This window comes from Narcine bancroftii, chromosome 5, assembly GCF_036971445.1.
Source record: "Narcine bancroftii isolate sNarBan1 chromosome 5, sNarBan1.hap1, whole genome shotgun sequence".
Lineage (NCBI taxonomy): Eukaryota > Metazoa > Chordata > Chondrichthyes > Torpediniformes > Narcinidae > Narcine > Narcine bancroftii.
The window spans coordinates 14,317,375-14,335,768 of record NC_091473.1 but is presented as its reverse complement, the minus strand read 5'-3'; the positions used below and the strand labels follow the sequence as shown (position 1 = coordinate 14,335,768).

Here is an 18,394-nt window from a genome sequence, read left to right as displayed (position 1 = left end):
CCTTCCAGGTAATGTGCTGGCATGGATCATTATCTCCCAGGTGCAGTTAAAGGCCTGGAGGGACACAATGACTGCAGATGCAGGAACCATGGAGCAAAAAAAAAGTGACAGCAGATCAGGCAACATCCCAGAGAGAAATTGACAGTCAACGGTTCCGGTCAGGACTCTTTCTAGAGACTGGGATAGGATGGGGAGATACCAAATATAAAGGGAGTGGGGGTGGGTGGGTTGGGTAGGAGAAGGACTGAGGAGAGGCCAAGGGATGGTAGGAGACTGGACAAATTAAGATGGGAGGGATGGAGAGACAAGGGTGGGTGGGGAAAGTCGGAGGCCTCTTTCTTTTTCATTGGAGATGGTGCTGAGGGCTTTGAAGCTTGGACACAAAAAGGCCAAAGCTACAGAGAGAGCAAGTGAATGGAAAAGGGAAGGCAGAACGGTCCTTGGGCAGGGTTTCTGTTATGAGAGGATGAAGTTGAAGTCTAGGGTTAATAATAGATGAATGTATGAATTGTTTTATTGCCACATGTACTGAAATACAGTGAGAAGCTTTGTTTTGTGTGCTATTCAGGCCAACCAACTTATACAACAGGTCATAAAATAAATAAACAAATAGATAAATAAGACAATGCTCTAGGGAGTATTGTAAACGTGGTTAAATAGGGCAGGGTTTAAAGAAAAGTACAGTTATAAAATTGAGTCCGAAGATTTGTGTCTTAATTACATGCATCTCCTGATCAATGGAAGAGGGGAAGAAGAAAGTTTAAATGGGACACGATTGTCGTTTAATCCTTTAGAACTTTCCTGAGACAATGAGAGGTGCAGACAAAGCCAATTGAGGGCAAGGGAGTTGTGCTGCGGTTCCTTGTGGTTTTGGGTGGAGCATTTCCTGTCCCAATCTGTGAGGTACCCGGACAGGATACACCTGTAAAAGTTGGTGAACCTTGGGGTTCTTTTTTTTCAGGCTTTCTGGCACACTTTTTAGGTTGTAACATTGCCAAGGTTGTTCCAGAACAGGCTGTTAGGGATATATACTTGTAAGAACTTGAAAATTTTCCCTTTCTCCACCTCAGCATCGTTAATATAAATAGGGATGTGTGCTCTTGACCATTTCTGGAAACCAATGACCAGCTTCTTTGTATTGCTAATGTTGAGGGCCAGGATGTCCAGAAGGAATGGGACAGTGCAATATTAGGATTAGAAATTCAAGATAATTGACTTATCACAGCGCAGTACACAATTAATAGGTGAGATTAGCATGGTGGGCATTTTTCAAAAGCTCAACATTGGAAGGATGCTGGAAGTCAGCTTTGCAGGAGACAGGAGAATCCTGGTTTCACGACATTCCCTTGTTTGGTTGCAGAATGATGTGGTGGATGGAGGCAGTGTGGTGCGCAAAAAAGTCCAACCTTGCACTCTGGACAAAGCCACCCAGAATCTGATCAAACTGATTTTCAGCAATGACATGTTCAAGGAGCAGATGGAGACGATGAACCTCGGTGAGTCACTTTAGTGTTGGGCTTGCTGGGATGGAGGGGCTAGAGCTGATCATACGTCCCTGTCACGCATGACTGAATCAAACCACTGAACCAGGTGGATGCAAGGACTTGCAGTCCTTAGCATATCCCGTTTCATGGCTTTGGTGTCCAGGAGATTGGCATTCCCACGTGCTGGGAGGTTGCTTATCTCTGTTCTACTGTGCCTTCTTCAAAGAATGTAATTCCTGCTATATGTGCAGAGAGTATTCCTGTGGTTATCGACTCATATTGAAAGTAAATCCAAGCCATCCATAGAATAGGCAGTGGTCAGATAGGTTTAAAGGCATTGAGGTATTTCAGGGACAAGGGCTGGGTGATCTACAAGCTGTAGATCATGTAGACCCTCATTTAGTGCTATCTTTTCTGCCATTAGTTTGAGGACAGGGACTTTTCCCTTCAAGCTGTAAGGTCCTGTGGGTTGACCCTTGGCTCTGGGTCAGAGCTGTGAGCTCCAACTGATCCCAGGCCATGAACACAAAGTTAAAGAGCCTGGTGTGGCAGTACCTTATCGGGGAACATTGCACTGTGAGAGGTTACTGCTTCTTGTGTATCTCTTGCACGTGGCCAGATCTGCCCTTTTGTTTAAAGGATCCGATTGTTTTAAAGAGCACTGTCCTGGCTATGTCATTGGGACATGAAGACATAGAAAATAGGAGTGGGAATTGGTCATCTGTTCCTTTGAGATTGCTCCACCAGTCAATACAACTGTGGCTGATCCCCTTGCAATACCCTATACCCACTCTTTCCCCATACCCTGTGTTTCTTGTGCCCAGTACTCTGTCCATCTCTGCTTTGAATCTGCTCAGTGACTTGGCCTTCATGACTTCTATGTTCTCTCTACGTTTCAGTCCTTAATGTCTCATCCTGACCCTGTGACACTTTTATACACCCACATCTGGGGGAACCACTAGCCGAGCCCATTCATAGTCTGTACATTTCGGTGAGGTCTCCGCTCATTCTTCCAGCCTCATCAGAATTCCGTCCAAATCATCTCAATCCCTCTTCATTTGGTGTTTCTGCCATCCTGGGTACCATTTGATTATATCTTTGTTCCACTCGCTTTCTTTTTTAGTCTTTTTAAAAGAAAAAAAACATAGACTAATATACATAAAATGTGAAAAAGTAATATACATTGTCCTTGAATATAACAATTAAGTACATTCAAATTAATTTAACATTTCCATATATTGACAGTTACATTGAGTAAGGAAATAAAAAGTTAATGCATAAAACAAAAAAAATCTAATTCTGGGGGGAAATAAACCCCAAAAAACAAAAACAACTGGTCAATCCATTCTGAGAATAATTTCAAAGTAGAAAAGAGATTCTGAGTTAACACAACACACTTGGAGAAAAACGAAAACTGGAAGTGGTTCAATTTTGTTTATTAGTTTGAGTCGTACAAAAATATTGAATAAATGGTCGCTAGGTTTTTTCGAAGTTAAAGGTCGTATCAAATGTCCAACTTCCTTAAATCTAAGTATGACACAAGGAGGAAAGGCATTTCTTTCAATTTAAATCTTTCAATTTAAGTAATCTAGCTTTCCTTCCCATCAACGTTGAAAGAGCCACTATCCTTTGGGCTGAAGCAGGTACAAAGCCTGATCCCAATACTGTGATCCCAAAAATTGCTTTGAATAAGTTTGGCTGTAAACCATGGTCCAATACTTTAGCTAAAGTTTCAAAAACACCTTGCTGAAAATTCTCTACCTTTGTACAGGACCAAAACGTATGAGTCAAAATGGCCTCTTTGGATTTACACCTATCACAAATAGGACTCAAATTTGGAAAAATATGGGCCAAACTGTTCGTAGACATATGCACTACCTTGAACTGAATCAAAGAGTGACGGGCACAAATTGAAGAAGTATTGGCAAGTCAAAAAATTTTTCCCATAAATCATTAGAAAGTAGCTGCTCAAATTCCACTTTCCAAGCACCTTTAATTTTTAGGATGTAAATTAAGTAAGCTTTTCTAAATATTAGCGACCATTCCTTTTCGGGAAGTTGAAAAGGCAAATGGAAATTTGGCAGAAAAGAGTGTAGAAAACTCCTAATTTGAAAATAGATATTTTCCCATCTTCTTAGATGTCTTAGGCAAATGGAACTTTTCAGCTTATTGATTAAATAACATTAAACAATTTCCTTCAAACATATCAAGAAAGGTTATTATTCCTCTAACGTTCCATAGGGCAAAAACTTGGTCAGATGATGTCTTAAAAAAATAATTGGAATAAGTTTCATTGGACAGAACAAAAATAGGGGGAGTTGTGCATAATGAAGATGGTTTTTGGGGACTGCAGAAGGATTTGGACTGCTTAGAAGAGTGGGCTGTAAGGTTGCAGATGGAGTTTAAAGTAGATAAGTGTGAAGTGCTTCATTTTGGGAAGAATAATCAAAACAGGACATAGGCAGTGAAGGGGAGGGCACTGAGGAATGCAGAGAAACAGAGAGATCTTGGAATAACAGTTCATTGTTCTTTGAAAGTGGATTCTCATGTAGATAGAGTGGTGAAGAAGGCTTTTGGTATGCTGGCCTTTATAAATCATAACATAGAATATAGGAGCTGGGAGGTGAGACTGTTCAAGGCATTGGTGAGGCCAAATTTGGAATACTGTGTGCAGTTCTGGTCTCCAAATTATAGGAAGGATATCAATAAGGTAGAGTCGATGCAGAGAAGATATACTAAAATGTTGCCTGGATTGCAGTATCTAGAATACGGAGAAAGATTGAGTAGACTGGGTCTTTATTCATTGGAGTGTAGAAGGTTGAGGAGGGATCTGATAGAGGTATTTAAAATTATGAGGGGAATGGATAGAGTAGATGTGAATAGACTCTTCCCCTTGAGGGTAGGAGAGATTGGAACAAGGGGTCGTATGTTAAGGGTTAAGGGGCAAAACTTTAGAAGTAATGTAAGAGGAAGCTTCTTCACTCAGAGAGTGATGGCTGAGTGGAATGACCTTCAGGAAGGGGTGGTTGCAGCAGGTCAATTCTGTCATATAAGAGGAGATTGGATAAGTACATGGATGTGGGGGGGGGGTGGGTGGTTGGAGGGTTATGGGCAGGGAGCTGGTACTAGTGGAGCAGGTACTTAAATCGATGCGGACTAGAAGGGCCAATATGTCCTGTTTCTGTACTTTAATTGTTATATGGTTATGGTTATTAAAACATTTTTAAACTTGCAAAATTGAAACCAAATCTTTAATGTAGGTCTGAGAATTGGATCAAAATCTTGTTTATATACTTTAGATAATGCAAAGGGGAGAGAAATGCCTAATAGAGAATTTTTTAAATTTTTTTTTTATTTTTCACACTAGGAACCAGACTGACCAAAATATATACAGACATTTTTCTCTTGAATATATACAGTGTCATTTTTCCCCCCTCCCTTCCCTCCCTCCCTCACCCCCCTTCCCATTTATTCAAAGTTCAATCTATATGATACATTAAACCCATTAAACAATGTCGTCACTTAATAAAAATAAAGAAGAAATTTTTGTCTTTTACTTTTACATACTGAGTCAGTTCATTTCGTTGTCTTCTCCTGTCATTTTAGGTGGTGAAGGTCCGTGATAGGATTTCTCTATTGTGTTTCATGTATGGTTCTCATATTTGTTCGAATATTGTGATGTTATTTCTTAAATTATATGTTATTTTTATTTCTATGTACCATTGTTGTATTCTCAAGTTGTCTTCTAATTTCCAGGTTGACATAATACATTTTTTTGCTACAGCTAGGGCTATCATAATAAATCTTTTTTGTGCTCCATCCAAATCAAGTCCAAATTAATTATGAAGGGAATAGAGTAGACGTAAATAGACTCTTTCCCCTGAGGGCAGGGGAGGTTGGAACAAGAGGGCATAAGTTAAGGGTAAAGGGGCAAAACTTTAGGTGAAATATTAAAGGATGCTTTTTCACTCAAAGAGTGGTGGCAGAATGGAATGATCTTCCAAAAGAGATAGATGCGGCAGGGTCCCTTCTGTCATTTAAGAGAAGGTTGGTTGTGTACATGGATGTGAGGGGTTGGAGGGTTATGGGCGGAAAGCAGGAGGGGGAAGCTAGTGGAGTTGTTCAAGTGAACCAGTGTGGACTTGAAGGGCCGACATGGCATGTTTCCACGCCGTAAACAGTTATATGGTTATATTACTTAGAAGGAAGATCTCTGGGTTTTTTGGTATATTGCTTTTTGTGATTTTATTTAATATCTGGTTTAGATTTTCCCAAAATTTTTTCACTTTCTCACATGCCCAAATTGCATATATTGTTGTTCCCGTTTCCTTCTTACAGCGAAAACATCTGTCTGAGACTGTTGGGTCCCATTCATTTAACTTTTGGGGTGTGATGTATAGCCTATGTAACCAATTATATTGTATCATGCGTAACCTCGTGTTTATTGTATTTCTCATAGTTCCGGAGCATAGCTTTTCCCATGTTTCATTCTTTATCTTTATGTTTAGATCTTGTTCCCATTTTTGTTTAGGTTTACAGTTTGTTTCCTCATTCTCCTTTTCTTGCAGTTTGATGTACATGTTTGTTATAAATTTTTTAATTATCATTGTGTCTGTAATCACATATTCAAAATTGCTTCCTTCTGGTAACCTCAGACTGTTTCTCAATTTGTCCTTTAAGTAGGTTTTCAGTTGGTGGTATGCAAACATTGTATTGTGAGTTATATTTGTCCTTCATTTGTTCAAAAGATAATGATTTATTTCCCGAAAAACAATTTTATATTCTTTTGATCCCTTTTCTCTCCCATTCTCTGAAGGAAAGGTTATCTATTGTGAAAAGGATTAGTTGATTTTGTGTCAATATTAATTTTGGTAGTTGATAATTTATTTTATTCCTTTCTACGTGAATCTTCTTCCAAATGTTGAGCAGATGGTGCAATACTGGTGAATTCCTATGTTGCACCAATTTTTCATCCCACTTATATACTACATGTTCAGGTATCTTCTCCCCTATTTTATCTAGCTCTAATCTGGTCCAATCTGGTTTTTCCCTTGTTTTGATAAAAATCTGATAGGTATCTTAATTGTGCTGCCCTATAATAATTCTTAAAGTTTGGTAGTTGTAAGCCTCCTTGTTTGTACCATTCTGTTAATGTATCTAGTGTTATCCTCAGTTTCCCCCCTTTCCATAAGAATTTCCTTCTTATTTTCTTTAGCTCCTTGAAGAATTTTTCTGTTAGGTGAATTGGTAATGATTGAAATAGTTATTGTATCCTTGGGAAGATGTTCATTTTAATACAGTTTATCCTTCCTATCAGTGTTAGTGGTAAGTCTTTCCAGTTCTCTAAGTCGTCTTGTAATTTTTTTCATTAATGGCTGATAATTTAGTTTGTATAGATAGACGAGATTATTATTTAGTTGTATACCTAGGTATCAAATTGCTTGTGTTTGCCATCTAAATGATGATTCTTTCTTAAACTTTGTGAAATCCGCATTATTCATTGGCATTGCTTCACTTTTATTTGCGTTGATCTTGTACCCCGATTCTTCTCCATATTCCTTCAATTTCTTATGTAATTCTTTTATTGATATTTCTGGTTCTGTTAAGTATATTATAACATCATCTGCAAATAGACTGATTTTATATTTCTTCTCTTTTATTTTTATCCCCCTTATTTTATTTTCTGTTCTTATCAGTTCTGCTAGTGGTTCTATAGCTAACGCAAACAGTGAGGGAGATAGTGGACATCCCTGCCTTGTTGATCTGCTTAATTTAAATTGGTTTGATATATATCCATTTACTGTCACTTTCGCCAATGGTCCCTTATATAATGCTTTAATCCAATTAATATATTTCTCTGGTAGGTTGAATTTTTGTAGTACTTTGAATAAATAATTCCATTCTACTCTGTCAAAGGCTTTCTCTGCGTCTAAAGCAACCGCCACTGTTGGAGTTTTGTTTCCTTGTACTGCATGGATTAAGTTAATTAATTTACAGATATTGTTCGTTGTTCGTCTTTTTTTAATAAATCCAGTTTGATCTAGTTTTACTATTTTTGGTACACAGTCGGCCAATCTGTTTGCTAATAGTTTAGTTATTATCTTATAATCTTTGTTAAGTAGAGATATTGGTCTATACGATGCTGGTGTTAGTGGATCTTTCCCTGTCTTTGGTATTACAGTAATTATTGCTGTTTTGCATGAATCTGGTATGTTTTGTGTTTTTTTCAATCTGGTTCATTACTTCCAGGAGAGGAGGAATTAATAAATCTTTAAATGTTTTATAAAATTCTATTGGGATTTCATCCTCTCCCGGTGTTTTATTGTTCAGTAGTTTTTTTTAATATCTCCTGTATTTCTTCTATTTCGAATGGTTTTATTAATTTATTTTGCTCCTCTGTTTGCAATTTCGGTAGTTCAATTTTAGTAGAAATTCATCTATTTTGTCTTCTTTCCCTTCATTTTCAGTTTGATATAGTTGTTCGTAGAATTCCCTCAAGTTTTTGTTGATCTCCGTTGGGTTATATATAATTTGTTTGTCCTTTTTCCTTGATGCCAAAACCATTCTTTTAGTTTGTTCTGTCTTAAGGTGCCACGCTAGTATTTTGTGCGTTTTTTCTCTTTGCTCATAATACTTCTGTTTTGTCTTCATTATGTTCTTCTCCACCTTATATGTTTGTAGTGATTCATATTATTTTTTTGTCTGTCAATTCTCTTCTTTTCGTTGTATCTTCTTTTATTGCTAATTCTTTTTCTGTATTTGTTATTTCCCTTTCCAACTGTTCTATTTCCCGATTGTAGTCCTTCTTCATCTTAATTATATAACTTATTGTCTGTCCTCTGATGAATGCTTTCATTGCGTCCCATAGTATAAACTTATCTTTCATTGATTCCGTATTTATTTCAAAGTACATTTTAATTTGTCGCTCAATGAATTCTCTAAAATCCTGTCTTTTAAGTAGCATGGAGTTTAATCTCCATCTATACATTCTCGGTGGGATGTCCTCCAGCTCCATTGCCAATAAAAGGGGTGAGTGATCCGATAACAATCAAGCTTTATATTCCATTTTCTTAACTCTTCCTTGAATGTGGGCTGATAACAGGAATAGGTCTATCCTTGAGTATGTTTTATGTCTACCTGAATAATATGAATATTCCTTTTCCTTTGGGTGTAGTTTCCTCCATATATCCAAAAGTTGCATTTCCTGCATCGATTTAATTATAAATTTGGTTACTTTGTTCTTTCTGTTGGTCTTTTTTCCAGTTTTATCCATGTTTGAGTCCAAATTAAGGTTAAAATCCCCTCCTATTAGTATATTCCCTTGCGTATCTGCGATCTTCAAAAGGATATCTTGCATACATTTTTGATCTTCTTCATTGAGTAAATTCCAAAATTCTGAGTATATCTGACATTTTATCATTACATACCTCCCTGCTGGATCTATTATTTCCTCCTCTATTTTGATTGGTACATTTTTATTGATTAATATAGCTACTCCTCTGGCATTTGAATTATATGATGCTGCTGTTACATGCCCTATCCAATCTCTCTTTAATTTCTTGTGTTCCACTTCAGTTAGATGTGTTTCTTGCACGAATGCTATATCAATTTTTTTCTTTCTTCAGTAAATTTAACAGCTTCTTCCTTTTGATTTGGTTATGTATTCCATTAATATTTAAAGTCATATAGTTCAACATGGCCATTTCATACTTTGTTTATCTTTCCTTTCCGTTTCCTCATCACCACCTTCCCTTTTTATCCATTTGTTTTCTTTTTTTTGAACACATTGTAAGACAACATTTCTAAAACATAAAATATTTCCACTATTCCCATATCTAAAATTCCTTTAACCCCAATAGTCCCTCCCCTCTCTGAGTTGCCCTTTGTCCTTTGTCGGGCAACCACATCTCCCCTCTCCATTTGGATTGTGAACCCGCTCACAAGCGTCAACTGATTTCGCAGTGACTGTTATTCTTCCCCACCCAGCCCCCCCAGAAAAGATTTTAATCTTCACATATAACAAAGCTCACTCTCTTAATTCCCTCCTTACTTCCTTTCTTCCCTTTCTTTCCCTTCTTAATTCTTATTTATATTTTATTCTTCTCTATATATAGTTTGTTGTCGTTTTTGTTATTGTTTCATTTCTTCATCTCTCTGTCTGTTTTGTAGTTGTTCTGCAAATTTTCGTGCTTTTTCCGGATCCGAGAACAGTTTGCTTTGCTACCCCGGGATATCTATTTTAAGCACCGCTGGATATTTTAACATAAATTTATAACCTTTTTTCCATAGGGTTGTTTTTGCTGCGTTATACTCCTTCCTTTTCTTCAGGAATTCAAAACTTATGTCTGGGTAGAAAAAATTTTTTTGACCTTTATATTCCAGTGGTTTTTTGTCTTCTCTTATTTTTTTCATTTCCTTCTCCAATATATTTTCTCTTGTCATACATAGTGGAAGCTATGGAGAGAGTGCAGAGGAGATTGACCAGGATGTTATTTGGATTGTGTCATACCCACACTCCTGTTCGGCTCCGAATCATGGGTCCTCTACCGGCATCACCTACGGCTCCTAGAACGCTTCCACCAGCGTTGTCTCCGCTCCATCCTCAACATTCATTGGAGCGCTTTCATCCCTAACGTCGAAGTACTCGAGATGGCAGAGGTCGACAGCATCGAGTCCACGCTGCTGAAGATCCAGCTGCGCTGGGTGGGTCACGTCTCCAGAATGGAGGACCATCGCCTTCCCAAGATCGTGTTCTATGGCGAGCTCTCCACTGGCCACCGTGACAGAGGTGCACCAAAGAAAAGGTACAAGGACTGCCTAAAGAAATCTCTTGGTGCCTGCAACATTGACCACCGCCAGTGGGCTGATATCGCCTCAAACTGTGCATCTTGGCGCCTCACAGTTCGGCGGGCAGCAACCTCCTTTGAAGAAGACCGCAGAGCTCACCTCACTGACAAAAGACAAAGGAGGAAAAACCCAACACCCAACCCCAACCCACCAATTTTCCCCCCTCCATAAATCTTCGTCCGCGAAGCCAAGCCAAAGAAGAAAAAGAATATATATATATATAGAATAACATTGTAGGCCGAAGGACCTGTGCTATGCTGTAGTGTTCTATGTTGACTGCCTATTGTACCTGTGTGATTGCTTTCTATCTGCTGTACAAGAGCACCCAGTTCCCTTTGTACATCCATGTTTCCCAATCTATCACATTCAGATTCTCCTCTGCCTTTGTTTTTCTACCAAGTTCTAGTTCACATAGTGGTGAATGCAATGCTATTACAGCACAAGTGATCCAGGTTTGAATGTGGCTCTGTCTGTCAGGAGCTTATACCTTCTCCGTGTCTGCATGGGTTTCTTCCCACCCTTCAAAACGTATTCTCAAGGAAGGAATAAAAAGCAGGCAGAAACCTGTAATAAAAGGCTGGGGATAAGGAAAAAATTGGAGGGAGTGGACTACAGATCAACAGAGAACAGTTAATTGAATATGATGAGAGGTCAGGAGAGAGAAAGGTGAGTATTGTTTTTGGGGGTTTGTTTTTGGCTCTGTGAAAGGCGAAAGGGGGAAGAGAGAGACAGAGCAAGAGGAAAAGAGTCATAAGGAAAGTTATGGGGTGAGGGGGTGGGGAGGAGTGCTAATGGAAACCAAAGAAGTTGATGTAATGCCATCCGGTTAGAAGGTGCCTCCAATTTGTGGGTGGTCTCAGTCTGGAAGTGCACAAGACCATGGAGATATGTCAGCAAAAGAATGGGGCAGAGAATTGAAATGGATGACCTCTAGGAGATCCACGCTATTGCGTTGGTAAGAGCCGAGGTGCTTAACGAAGCGATCTTCCAACAAAGTAGGTTTGGCTTCCTTGCTACTGGAGGAGGAGGACAGTATTTTGGGTAGTAATGCAAGTGTGTGCATTTGGGGTCTTTGTGAACTGCTGTTTTACTAAAGGTGAGCTGACATGGAGAGATGCCATGTGAAGCACTACCAGCCAGTTGTTCCAGCCATCCTCTTCAGGATAAGAACATAAAGGCCACTGCCCTGCTGTGATGACATTCTGTTTGCCATTGCCCTTCTAGATTTGAAGAAGATGCCTCTTGGGAAGCTGAGCAAACAGCAAATATCCAGGGGTTTTGATGTATTGGAGGAGATGGAAGAGGCCTTAAAGAGTCAACACAACTCCAAGAAGCTGGAAGAGTTGTCTTCAAAATTCTACACAATCATCCCCCACTACTTTGGACGCAACCGACCCCCGGTGATTGAATCTGCCGAGGTACTTCAGGCCAAGAAGGACATGTTGCTGGTAAGTGTCACAGAGAGTAAATCTAACTCTTGCTTCGCTTTGGTTGGGCAACATTGGGGTTGCAGTAACATTCTGAATACTCAGCACCTAATTGTTTGGAAGCCCCAATGGTCTGGTGTCTGGCCTGCTTGTTAATCCAGTATGTGAGCCTGGGATCTGGAACTTGGTTGGGACAGGGTTGGGTAAGGAACGTTGACCATGGGTCAGGAATTGGGTATATTTGTGGCTGAGGACCTGCATATTTCCTGCTCTCCTTAAACTCCGTGGAAACTTCATTGCATCATGTTAAAAAAAAAAGTGAAATGATACTGTGTTTATGTACAATTAGATTAACATCCCGTAGCCCAGAAAATCTGGTAATTCCAGGGTCTTGCCAGATTATCGGAGTTTTACTTTACTGTAGTGTGCCTTAATGTGGTTATACTCACAATTAATTAAAAGCAGAAAATGGTGGAAATAGTCAGCAGGTCAGGCAGCATCGGTGGAAAGAGAAGCAGTATTAACGTTTTGGGTCAAAGGCTGTTCATCAGAGTTCTCACTGATTTGTTGTACAACCCAATAATGTCAGGAAATTTCTGATCAGTGTTTCCCTCAGGGAGCTGTCTTCAGGAGAATGGCTGTTGGATCTAACAGTTCCAAGAGTTGATCTCATCCCAAATGACACACCCTATTCCATCTCAATTGCCATATTAGAATGCATGCCATTCAGTCTGTAAATATATCAGTATTCCTTTATGGCAGGGATCCCGACTCATTGACGTCCTTGTAGCATCTTCACCATTTGGACCAGAGGAGTTTGACTGGTGGCTCCCCAGCAGCTCCAGGGTAGTAGTAAACTGGTCCCCACAAATGACTCCAACATCCTGTGTTGGGTGATGACAGAGGGTGATGCAAAGGTCAGCTGTCGCCATGATATCAAATGGTGCAGCATGTGAGTAAGATGAAGAATGAGCGTTATATGAACTTCGAGGTCTCGAGCTAGAGGTAGGTAAATGACCTGGCCCTGAATCTGGAGAGCCCCAGTTCTGTCTGACACGGGAGCGGCAGAGATTTCACTGGCCTTATTTCCCCTGAGGCCAGGAATGCTGGAAAAATGTGCCTGCAGCGCCAGCACATGGTTGGTCTCAACTACTCAGGGAGTACACCTTGTAGATGAATTGGCCACAGAGGTGCAGGTGAGTAGTGGAAGCTGGGTTGATAGGGATTTGGTGGACTTACGGGACTGCTGTTTTCATGCTGTATCTCACTCTGTCTCTGGATTCCTTTGGTCTGCTGGGATTTAGACTTTGCTTCTCAGCATGTTAAGTGGCCATTTGAACTGGTACTATCCCAGCCATAAAGAGCTCTGACTGACAGGAGACGGTGCAGAAAATGAGGCAAATACACTGAGTATTTCCAAAGAATCATCAGCACATGTTAATTCACAGACTATTTTTTTACTACCCTACCATGTTAGGTGCTTGCAGATATCGAACTCGCACAGAGTCTGCAGGCAGAAAAGAAGCAGGAGGCAAAGGCTGAAGATATTGAGGTGCCACATCCCCTAGATGAAGATTACAACCTGCTGAAGTGTAAGCTCTCTCCCTTGCCAGATGATGCTGAAGAATTCAAGGTAAAAAGGATATATTCCACCTAGTGACCCCCCCAACAAAAAAATCACCCTGTCCTCCCTTCCAAAAATTACTCTCCCCTCCTCCAGAATAATCATCCTCACCCCTTCCCTCCACTCCAAATTGTCACACCTTACCTGTCTCCTTCACACCTTCACTCCCCTCCCAAAATCACTCACCCACCCCAAAATATAACCCCTTGGTTTCCCTTCCCCCTCTTCCAAAAACAAAATCAACCCATCGCCTCCCAATCATGTTTTCCCTATTATAAAGGGCATCAAACTACCGTGGTGCTCAGTAGATGATGGCAAGATTGGTCACTTTGTAGAGCTGACCAGAGGCTTTGTCCAGTTTGTGGTACTGCATCACTTCTGCCTGGCATTCGGTCATGGTCCAACTGGTTGCCTGGAAAGGAAACTCTCTGATTCGAGCACTGTCATTCTCCTTTGTAATAGCATTAAACTTCTCTGGGTGACTGAAAGTCTGTGGGCCCAGAACATCCCTCCAATGTTGAGTGGATCCTGTGTTTAGATTACAGGTTTTAAGGGGCAGGTGGTGGTGTCAGGTCATGTGCCTCTCTCCTACTCGTATCCACTCCCAAAGATTTTAGGGATTACCTGGATTTTCCAGTAGATTCATCTCGATATACGCCTTGGAAGGTGTGAGGATGCAGGGTCTTGACCAAAAGTGTCGACAATTCCTTCTCTCCCCCCACCCCACCCACCGCACAGAGCTGCTCCACCCTCTGGATTCCTCCAACAAGTCTCCTGTAAGTTCCTTGAAGAACCCGCTTGAATCTCACCATGAGTGGTTAAAGACTCAAGTGGGTTTTCTGGAGTAAGGTGATAGATAGATCATAGAATACTGCAGCACAGTACAAGCCCTTCAGTCCTTGAGGTTGTGCCAACCCATATATTCCTCTTTTTTTAAAAAAAAAAGTACTAAACCCTCCCTCCACTCTATTTTTCTTCCATCGATGTGCTTGACTAAGAATCTCTTAAATGACCCTAGTTTCAGCCTCCACCACCATCCCTGGCAAGGCATTCCAGGCACCCACAACTCTGCATATATAAAAAAATAATTTACCCCTGATGTCTTACCTAAACTTCCCTCCCTTCACTTTGTACACATATCCTCTGGTGTTTGCTATTTCTGCTCTCGGAAATAGGCAATGGCTGTCCAACCTACCTATGCCTCATAATCTTGTAGGCATCTATCGTCTCCTCTCATCCTTCTACGCTTCAAAGAGAAAAGTCCCAGCTCTGCTAACCTTTCCACATAAGACTTATTTTCCAATCCAGCTAATATCCTGGTAAGTCTCCTCTGCACCGTCTCCATAGCTTCCACATCCTTCTTATAATGAGGTGACCAGAACTGAACACAATACTCACAGTGTCGTCTCACCAGAGACTTGTAGAGTTGTAACATGACTTCTCTTGTACTCAATCCTCCTATTAATGAAGCCCAGCATCTCATAGGCCTTCTTAATGATCCCATCAGCCTGTGCATGACCTTGAAGGATGCATGGATCTGGATCCCAAGATCCCTCTGTTCATCCATACTCTTAAGTAACCGACCATTAACCCTGTACTCAGCCTTCTGGTTTGTCCTTCCAGACTGCATCACCTCATACTTATCCAGATTGAACTCCATCTGCCACTTCTCCACCCAACTCTGCATCATGTCTATATCCTCTTGTAACCTGAAGGTTTCTTAGTTTTCTCAATCCATTCAGGAGAGGCGAGGAGCCAGTGATCAAAGTGGAAATGGAGAGATTATCTGGCAACTGTGCTGGGATGTTGCAGCTTTCTTTAGAATGATTGTCGGATAGGTGGGCTGTGGGTGGGTGGGGATTCTGCGTGGCAGGGCTCTGTTTGTGGGGAACCTTGGTCCAGGGGTCAGTTATTCAGTCAGTGGTTAAATTTCACATGGTATAGTTTTGGTATTTGCACGATTGGTCTGTCCTCCAACAGCACGCAGTCTTTGGAGTCACCTTGTTGAAGGAAGAGTTGATACTATTTTAATTCTCAGGTCATTCGTCACTTCTCTTTTAGAACCCATCTGGATTTATATTTCCTTGCAGATGATTAAGAAATACGTGGATGCAACTGGTCCCTCATACAGTTCCATAAAGGTGGTCAACGTGTGGATGTTGGACAGAGAAGGAGAGGTGATCTGGGGGGCATGTATTTTGTATGGGGCCCAGCTACAATGGGGTGCAACAGCTCTGCCCCCCTGAAGCAATTGCCGACTATTTGACTGACTGGACTGTAGGTGGGGGCGAGGAAAATGAAACTAAAATCACAGGAGGGTACTTTACCTGTATTGAAGCCCACTTCCACCTGACCAGGTGCTGTTAGATGAGCAGTTTAGTAAATATTTTGCTCAATTCCTGACCTCTGGCTCTCCAAGTATTTCAGACAAGTGAGGTAATTCCTTTTGGTAAGTTAAATCAGAGAAGGACTTAAACAGTAAATGATTGGACCCTGGAGAGCGTAGAACAGAGAATCCCAAAGAGAAGAGGTACATTGCTCCCTGAAAATGGCGCAGGACAATGAGGAAGTCATCTGGCATTGGGCTTGTCTTTATAGATAAGACACTAAATACAGATGTTGGAGTGTTATTACAAGTTGTTGGTGAGACCAAATTTAGAGTAATGTGTGCAGCTCTGACTGACCAGTTATTGAAGGGATGTCATTAAGCTGGTACGGGTGCAGAAAAATTTCACAAGGATGTTGCTGGGTCTGGAGGAATTGAATTGTAAGGAGGGACTGGATAGGTTGGAATGTTCTCCTTGGAGCATAGGATGCTGATGAAGAAACTTATTAGAGGTTTATAAAATTATGAAGGGCATAGATAAGTTAAATAATCAGTCTTTTCTCCAGGGTAAGGAAGTCTAAAACTAGACATCAAAGGTGAGAGGGGAAAGATTTAAAAGGGATCAGAGAGGGAACTTTTTCCACACAGGTGGTGGACTTAGGGAACAAGCTGCTCAAGGAGGTGGTGGAGGCAGGTGGTGTAATGTTTACAAAAACATTTGGACAAGTACATAAGAAAGAATGAGAGGGACATGGGCCAAACATAGGTAAATTGCACTAGCTTAAGTAGAAACTTGGTTGGTATGGATGAGTTGGGCTGAATGCCCCGTTTCTGTGCTGTAACTCTTGGATTCATTTCATAACAATAAGAACAAGATCATTCTTTGCATAGAAACATTTGGAACAGATTGTTGGCCATCATCCACATGGAAATCAGGATGCCATCAGAGGCTTTGTGCCAGGAGAAAGGGTTACTGGGACAGGATCTGGTTGTCTGGGAGCTGGTTCTGGGTGGGTGGGGGAATGGGGTCAGGGTTTCTGGGGCATGGGGCTGGGAATATGAGATGGGTGAGGGATGGTTTCTTGGCATCAAGGGGTTGGTGTCTGCAGGTCAGGTCAGATGGAGGCTTGCATTTCTGGGGGTAGGGGCAGAGCTGGGCCTGCTTATCCAGGACTGGGGTCGGAGCTGGGCCTGCTTATCCAGGACTGGGGTCAGAGCTGGTCCTGCATCCCTGTAGTTGGGGGTCGGAGCTGGTCCTGCGTCCCTGTAGTTGGGAGTCAGAGCTGGTCCTGCATCCCTGTAGTTGGGGGTCGGAGCTGGTCCTGCGTCCCTGTAGTTGGGGGTCAGAGCTGGTCCTGCGTCCCTGTAATTGGGGGTCGGAGCTGGTCCTGCGTCCCTGTAGTTGGGGGTCGGAGCTGGTCCTGCGTCCCTGTAGTTGGGGGTCAGAGCTAGACCTGCATGTATGTGGTTGGGTTGGACCTGGGCCTGCGTGTCCACGGTGGGGTCCTGGCTGGGCTTGCATGTCCTGGGGTTGGAGTCAGAACTGGGCCTGGGTGTCGGGGTCAGAGCTGGGCCTGCATGTTTGGAATCGGGGTTAGAGCTAGGCCTGCATATCCAGGGGCCAGTGATGGAGTTGGCTGTGCATTTACGGGGTTCAGGGTTGGAGCTAGGCCTGCATATTTAGGTGTCGTGTTGGAGCTGAGCCTGTGTTTTGGGGAGTGAGGTCGGAGCTGGGCCTGCATGTCCAAGGGTCAGGGGCTGCTTTGAGCTGGGCCTGCGCATCCAGGGTCGGTGTCAGAGCTAGGAATGTTTGGGAGTGAGGTCAGAGCTGGGACTGCATGTCTGGGGATTGGTGTCAGAGCTGGACCTGCATGTCATGGGAAGATGGTACTTGGGTCCCAGCAGGCAGTGACCAACTCCCCACAGCAGTCCACTCAAGTGCATTCTGTTGCCGTGTTTGCAGGCCGAACGTTTTGCGAGGCATCAGAAAATGGAGAACCGCCGCCTGCTGTGGCATGGGACCAACATTGCTGTCATCGCTGCTATCCTGAAGACTGGGCTACGGATCATGCCTCACTCGGGGGGCCGTGTCGGCAGGGGAATCTACTTCGCCTCAGAAAACAGCAAATCTGCAGGATACGGTAACACCACCAACGGCATCAATTTTCATCCCAGCGCAAATTCGGGCTGATGAACCGAGATGGGACAGGATCTGGTTGTCTGGGAGCTGGTTCTGGGTGGGTGGGGGAATGGGGTCAGGGTTTCTGGGGCATGGGGCTGGGAATATGAGATGGGTGAGGGATGGTTTCTTGGCATCAAGGGGTTGGTGTCTGCAGGTCAGGTCAGATGGAGGCTTGCATTTCTGGGGGTAGGGGCAGAGCTGGGCCTGCTTATCCAGGACTGGGGTCGGAGCTGGGCCTGCTTATCCAGGACTGGGGTCAGAGCTGGTCCTGCATCCCTGTAGTTGGGGGTCGGAGCTGCTGAGCGCGACACCTTTGGGGTGCTGTGGAGGTAATGTGGCAAAGCCTCAACCACCCTCTTGGTTACTGGGCTTGTTCCCTGCCACTCTGGCCAAACTCACCCCTGCAACAATGCAGATGACATCACAAATACCTTGTCATAAGTCAGGGCTGAGACCCAGTCAGTCTCAGCTGCACAGAGGCCATGGCCTGTGCCAGCTCTTGGA

The 18,394-nt window shown here is 42.3% G+C and overlaps 1 protein-coding gene and 1 long non-coding RNA gene across 10 annotated transcripts in view; one reads left to right on the top strand and one right to left on the bottom strand.

Annotated features, from left to right (window-relative positions):
• The window catches only part of parp3 (poly (ADP-ribose) polymerase family, member 3), a 158,145-nt gene that overhangs the window by 15,010 nt on the left and 124,741 nt on the right, over window positions 1-18,394 (top strand). For 8 of the 9 annotated variants that reach the window (XR_011357340.1, XM_069936855.1, XM_069936856.1 and 5 more), the window contains exons 5-9: window positions 1,361-1,496; window positions 11,556-11,779; window positions 13,236-13,391; window positions 15,473-15,559; window positions 17,672-17,849. Coding sequence is in view for 8 of the 9 variants with exons in the window: in XM_069936855.1 (XP_069792956.1) it covers window positions 1,361-1,496; window positions 11,556-11,779; window positions 13,236-13,391; window positions 15,473-15,559; window positions 17,672-17,849 (781 nt within the window). In the remaining variant the exon portion in view is untranslated. The remainder of the gene's footprint in view (window positions 1-1,360; window positions 1,497-11,555; window positions 11,780-13,235; window positions 13,392-15,472; window positions 15,560-17,671; window positions 17,850-18,394) is intronic. The other variant, XM_069936854.1, reaches the window with a different exon arrangement.
• On the bottom strand, window positions 513-18,285 carry LOC138763149 (uncharacterized). Its single transcript, XR_011357348.1, has 3 exons — window positions 15,710-18,285; window positions 13,676-13,794; window positions 513-2,608 (listed from the first exon to the last, which is right to left on the bottom strand). It is a non-coding gene; the product is annotated as an uncharacterized lncRNA (long non-coding RNA).